Below are 6,812 nucleotides of genomic sequence, written 5' to 3'. Positions count from 1 at the left end.
GGTGTGTCTGTCATGTGTAGAGGGAGGACAGAGGTGGTCGCATGGTGTTGGGTGTGTCTGTCATGTGTAGAGGAAGGAAAGAGGTGGTAGCATGGTGTTGGGTGTGTCTGTCATGTGTAGAGGAAGGAAAGATGTTCAATCAAACGTGACACAGTGGTGTGACAAGAGGATATGTGTTTCTTCTGACAAAAAATACATTGGCTGCCATCCACCTCAACCACGACCTGTTTTTTTCCCCTTCATAAAACTGCCTCCTTGCACTTCTGAAGCACAGTATCTTTGTCCAAGCAGACAGTATCTTTGTCCAAGCAGACAGTATCTTTGTCCAAGCAGACAGTATCTTTGTCCAAGCAGACAGACACTCAAAGTAATCGATTTTCTATTAAGATTGCTTTGAGCTAAAAAAAAAAGTAAAAAAAATAATCACAATCACCTTATTTTCATGTTATTTCCCAGTGCCCCTTCCAGTTTACAGAGAGCACGAGGATTGATATGAGTAGTTAAGTGTGCTGCTGACCTCTTGTCTACGATTCCCATCAACAGGAGACAACTTCCTAATAACAAGGCCTGTTGAGCTACACAGCGTAGTCTCAATACAGTAACTGGACAACAGCTGACACACGAAGCAGGAACATCAATGAAATCATATCCTGTGAAATGGTTTCAAAATATGTCATTTCAAACTGTCGTGGAGGCTGAGAGTCCTTTCATGGTCAGAAAATATACTCTTTATACCCGATTCATAATGGGGGGGAGAAAAAAAACTGTCAATCTGTCTAGCCAGCTGTATTTGCAGTCAGCTTTGTTTTAGCGATAGAAAAAAAACATTGACCTAAATGAAGTGTACCAACTCTCAATTGAGGGACTTATCATTAAAGACGACATTCAATCTGATAGCGCTTTACCGAACAATACACCGATTAAAAGCAACGTTTGCCGGTTGGCTGAGACCACATTCACAGTAAATGCGTTATAGGTTTGCTCAATCAAAAAAAAATGAAAACGACAGTAAAGCAGTCAGATTGAATCATGGCCTTCAGTCATTTAATGGCTGACCATTGTAGAAAATACATCAGTTTAGTGTAGCTCGTGACTGCCACCCGATGGACTTACACATTATTTTCAAAGATTCATTCGGGAACCTGCAGTTACACAGCCCCATCGTGTGACTGATTGTATACTGTTACTGGGGGGGTGTAATGATGTCAAGTGAGTTCATTGAAGACCGATGCCAGAGATTAAAATTGTTTTTATAAAAAAATGTAGAGTTTATTATGATAAATACACTCCAGGTTTGTAAATACTATTTTTTGTTTTTTATTTTATTTTAATTATAGCATATGAGAATGTCTATTCTAGCAGAGTGAACCCATCCCATTGAAAACAACATCGACACAATACCCAAATTAAACAAGACAGTTCTATGAGACATTACACGTAACGAAAATCAGACTTTGCACTTGTGTTCGGCAAACAGATAAGACCCATTAGCGACATCAGTCTCCACAGCTTATGTCTTAACAGCGGTGTCTCTGGATTTGTAGATCACTCCTCTGCTCTTCAGCTCTCTCACCACCCCTGCAGGACAGAAATAAGAACAATGTTGAGAGAAAGAGACACAGAGAGAGAGAGACAAAGAGAGACACAGAGAGAGAGAGAGAGACAAAGAGACACAGAGAGAGAGACACAGAGAGAGAGAGAGAGAGAGAGAGAGAGAGAGAGAGAGAGAGAGAGAGAGAGAGAGAGAGAGAGAGAGAGAGAGAGAGAGAGAGAGAGAGAGAGAGAGAGAGAGAGACAAAGAGACACAGAGAGAGAGAGACACACAGAGAGAGAGAGAGAGAGAGACAAAGAGACACAGCGAGAGAGAGAGACAAAGAGACACAGCGAGAGAGAGAGAGAGACAAAGAGACACAGCGAGAGAGAGAGAGAGACAAAGAGACACAGCGAGAGAGAGAGAGAGACACAGAGAGAGAGAGAGAGACAAAGAGACACAGAGAGAGAGAGAGAGAGAGACACAGAGAGAGAGAGAGAGAAAGAGAGAGAGAGAGAGAGAGACAAAGAGACACAGAGAGAGAGAGAGAGAGAGAGAGAGAGAGAGAGAGACAAAGAGACAGAGAGAGAGCGAGAGAGACAAAGAGACACAGAGACAGACAGAGTAGATGGGATTCAATGACAGCAGCTTGAGAACCCAAGAGGATTCTGCAGTTTGTTTCCTGATTTTTGAACACATATGCCAACATTTTCTCAATGGCTCCTATAGTAGATGGTTGAGAAAACACACTGCCTTTGAACGTGACATACCTGGAGGTAACCTCCCTGTCACCGTCACAGCATAGACACCAGGCTTGAAGTTACCTGAACAGGAAAAGTGAAATACAAAACAGCACTAGAACATTATAGGTGGTCCTGTATGAGTCAGAGAGGACAAGGTACAAATCTGTCGTTCTGTCCCTGAACAAGGCAGTTAAACCCACTGTTCCTAGGCCGTCATCGAAAATAATAATTTGTACTTAATTAACTGACTTGTCTAGTTAAATAAAGGTGAAATAAAAAATAATAATTCAAGGAAACGTTTGAAAGAAAGTCATAAAACCAACAGGATAACCTATGACAACAAACTTACTGATTCTTTGCCACTTGGCCACCCAGCTGTCCTCGGGGCTCATCTGAGCTATGACCCTGTAAACAGAGATCGAATGCTTTAGCAATTAGCCCACACTTGCTGTCTGGAACTGGCACTAAATCATCAATATGTCATCAATTACAAGTAGAGAACTTTACCCATCAAACGAGGAACTTGTACACTCATAGACCATCTCTCGATTCCCCTTCATCTGAAGGTACGACTCACAGTTGTCACAGCCATCATATTCAAACTGGTCAATAGTCTGTGTGGGGACAGGAGAAATATGGATTCAATGAATACACATGTAAAACTGGTTAGCTAGTCATGTTAGCACGTTACACAAACATTTCAGCAAACGTTACGTTTAATAGATAGTAGCGAGCTTTTTAAAACGTTTCGTTCGATAAATTGTAAGTAGCTAAGACAACCTCTCAGAGTAAGTTAGGGTCTACAAATGTATGCCACTGCCAGTTGAAGAAAGCAGATGGTCAGCTTTGCTAACGTTAGCTTGCTAGTATTTACCTTCACAAGAGAGCACAGAAGACATGCCCGCAAATGGCGGAGGTCCTTAGGACAAGTTTCCAACGCCATCGAGAAAATAGCAGCTGATATTTGAGAAATGTATCTGTAAAAGCTATAAAATAAAAGCTTTTCAAAGGCGTTGTTTTGATTTTCACCGCTGTTAAACTGGCAAGATGAAATAAGTACTTCCGGGTTACGGGTCACAGTTTTTTTTGGACGCTTAGTTTTGAGTTTTAATTTCCCGTGCACAGTGAAATGCCTTTCTTGCAATCCCTAAAACCAACAATGCAGTAATCAATAACATAGTAGTACAAAAAAAAATAATACGAGGTATAACAAAAACACACGATAAATAAACACACGAAAAACAGAAAGTAAGTTAGTATAAGGAGTATACTTAAAACATTAGGAACAACTTCCAATGCTTCCAACGGTTGTGTCAAGTTGGCTGGATGTCCTTTGGGTGGTGGACCGTTCTTGATACACAAGGGAGTATGAAAGCAGTTCAAATCAAATCAGTTCTTGACACAAACCAGTGCACGTGGCACCTACTGCCATACCCCATCTACCATTCCAGTGTTTAATTGCCACATTGTAATTACTTTGCCACCATGGACCTATTTATTGCCTTTACCTCCCTTATCTTACCTCATTTGCACACACTGTATATAGACTTGTTTCTACTGTATTATTGACCATATGTTTGTTTATTCCATGTGTAACTCTGTGTTGTTGTATGTGTCGAACCGCTTTGCTTTATCTTGGCCAGGTCACAGGTGTAAATGAGAACTTCTTCTCAACTAGCCCAAATGCTTAAATAAAGGTGAAATTAAAAACTAAAAAGGCATTTAAATACTTTGATTGCCCGTTCACCCTCTGAATGGCACATATACAGAATCCATGTCTTCTTCTATGGTATATTGGCGATCATATGATTTTACCCAAAAAAACAAAAAAAAAACGTTTTCAAATTTTAAAAAAAATCACTCAAACAACTTTTCTGTTAAAAATAAATAAATAAATAAATAATAAATAAAATAAATAAAACAATAAAACAATAATACAGGCTCAACCTGAGAGGGTGGGTCTTCCGGCTCCAGTAGCCCTTCCGAAGTCTTCCGAAATAAAGTCCCCAAAATCTTCAGCTGCAGCTACCATAATGTCTAGTTTATTCGACTTCTTTGAGACTTGTACATTTTATAACTGTGGAAATGAATGCAACAACAATCCACTTTAACACACAAGGTATCTTGTGTCTGGCAGCAAACATTTATTACAGGCTGTGATGCGTCTACTACCACATCTTCACTGGCATCATTTGTTTTCTCAATTATTTTAAATCGCCTCCGCATCGGAGATTCGATTGACCGCTCTAACTTTCGCCACCTCGATTTCCTTCACCCTTACAGAGCACTCCAGGAACTCAGGATCATGATCCCCCGCCACAATTGCAACACTGTCGTCCTTTTACATACCCTATCTTCAGTATACTCTGTTCGTCTACACACACTTGAAACATGGCCAAATCCTTTACGATTCTTAGCGGTTTGGGGATAAAAGCTCTTATGGCGTGTCTTCCAATAACCAAGCTTCACATGCGTACTGTAGTTATTTTTTCTTTATAAAAACAAACAACAGGACTGATAGACTTTCTTATTTTCTCCATTCACCCAGCGGGTCAGACGCCGGGCACCAACCACTCCAAGGAATTCTCTTCAGGTTTTCAACTTGAACATCTCCTTTGAAGGGTGCTCTATACCGAAGTTCAAAACACCAAACTTCTGTTGTTCCCATTCTTTTGAGGCCCACTGCAATCAAATCAAATGTATTTATAAAGCCCTTCGTACATCAGCGGATATCTCAAAGTGCTGTACAGAAACCCAGCCTAAAACCCCAAACAGCAAGCAATGCAGGTGTAGAAGCACAATCTTCCTCTGTTCTTCAGAAATACAATTCATCGAAATAAGACCACTCCTGGATCACTCTTGACAGAATCCACTTCTTCAAGAGCATACTTCGCCATTTGACATATCAAAACGGGTTTCCCAAATATGCATCCCAACAAGAAGCGATTTATTATCATTTACACACGTATCCTCCACTCCAATTTCCTTTTTATTGGTCACGCCCTGACCTTAGTTATCTATGTTTTATGTATTATTTTGGTCGGGGTAGTGACGAGGGTGGGTATGTGTGTTTTTGTCCAGTCTAGGGTTTTTGTATATCTATGTTTTTTTTTGTATGTCTAGGGTAATGTAGGTCTATGGTGGCCTGAATTGGTTCCCAATCAAAGGCAGCTGTTTATCGTTGTCTCTGATTGGAGATCCTATTTAGGTTGCCATTTGCCATCTTGGTTTTGTTGGGTTATTGTCTGTGTAGTTGCCTGTCAGCACTCGGGTTACATAGCGGCGGTTTGTTTAGTGGTCGTTCTTTATTAAAGGAAGTATGTATTCATATCACGCTGCGCCTTGGTCTCCTCTATACGACGAACGTGACCTTGTTCCAGTGTTTTGATTCAATCTTCAACAAATGTTTTCAACACGCTACTTAATTCGAACTCTCTATCACGCCATATTCCCGTTCCTGACCATTCAATCCATGTCTCAGTAATATATTTAACCCGTCTCCTCCCCTTCATCTACATGTCTCCTCCCCTTCATCTACATGTCTCCTCCCCTTCATCTACATGTCTCCTCCCCTTCATCTACATGTCTCCTCCCCTTCATCTACACTGATTGAAGTGGATTTAACAAGTGACATCATTAAGGGATCATTGGTCAGTCTACGTCATGGAAAGACCAAACGCTCTTAATGTTTTGTATACAGGGTCAGTCAGTTGCAGTACCATATTCACAATGTGCAGGGATACTGCCGTGCTAGAGGTAGATATGTATAAGGGTTAGGTGACAGGGATACTGGCGTGATAGAGGTAGATATGTATAGGGGTCAGGTGACAGGGATACTGTAGTGATAGAGGTAGATATGTATAGGGGTCAGATGACTAGGTATTGGGATATATGTAGCAGCAGCATATACAGTGGGGCAAAAAAGTATTTAGTCAGCCACCAATTGTGCAAGTTCTCCCACTTAAAAAGATGAGAGAGGCCTGTAATCTTCAGCATAGGTACACTTCAACTATGACAGACAAAATGAGAAAAATCCAGAAAATCACATTGTAGGATTTTTAATGAATTTATTTGCAAATTATGGTGGAAAATAAGTGTTTAGTCAATAACAAAAGTTTATCTCAATACTTTGTTATACCCTTTTGCTGGCAATGACAGAGGTCAAACGTTTTCTGTAAGTCTTCACAAGGTTTTCACACACTGTTGCTGGAAATTTTGGCCCATTCCTCCATGCATATCTCCTCTAGAGCAGTGATGTTTTGGGGCTGTTGCTGGGCAACACGGACTTTCAACTGCCTCCAAAGATTTTCTATGGGGTTGAGATCTGGAGACTGGCTAGGCCACTCCAGGACCTTGAAATGCTTCTTACGAAGCCACTCTTTCGTTGCCCGGGGTGTGTGTTTGGGATCATTGTCATGCTGAAAGACCCAGCCATGTTTCATCTTCAATGCCCTTGCTGATGGAAGGAGGTTTTCACTCAAAATCTCACGATACATGGCCCCATTCATTATTTCCTTTACACGGATCAGTCGTCCTGG

At 40.9% G+C, this 6,812-nt stretch overlaps 1 protein-coding gene across 1 annotated transcript; it reads right to left on the bottom strand.

The window, feature by feature from the left end:
* Nucleotides 1-1,244: 1,244 nt before the first annotated feature.
* On the bottom strand, nt 1,245-3,513 carry supt4h1 (SPT4 homolog, DSIF elongation factor subunit). The gene is made up of 5 exons (XM_021617388.2): nt 3,149-3,513; nt 2,782-2,888; nt 2,624-2,679; nt 2,302-2,355; nt 1,245-1,578 (listed from the first exon to the last, which is right to left on the bottom strand). The coding sequence occupies exons 1-5, from the start codon at nt 3,215-3,217 to the stop codon at nt 1,511-1,513; spliced, it is 354 nt and encodes a 117-aa protein (XP_021473063.1). The 5' UTR covers nt 3,218-3,513; the 3' UTR covers nt 1,245-1,510.
* Nucleotides 3,514-6,812: the final 3,299 nt, after the last annotated feature.

This window comes from Oncorhynchus mykiss, chromosome 10 (assembly GCF_013265735.2).
Source record: "Oncorhynchus mykiss isolate Arlee chromosome 10, USDA_OmykA_1.1, whole genome shotgun sequence".
Taxonomy (NCBI): domain Eukaryota; kingdom Metazoa; phylum Chordata; class Actinopteri; order Salmoniformes; family Salmonidae; genus Oncorhynchus; species Oncorhynchus mykiss.
The sequence above is the reverse complement of the archived record's forward strand: the minus strand, read 5'-3'. Positions and strand labels throughout refer to the sequence as shown.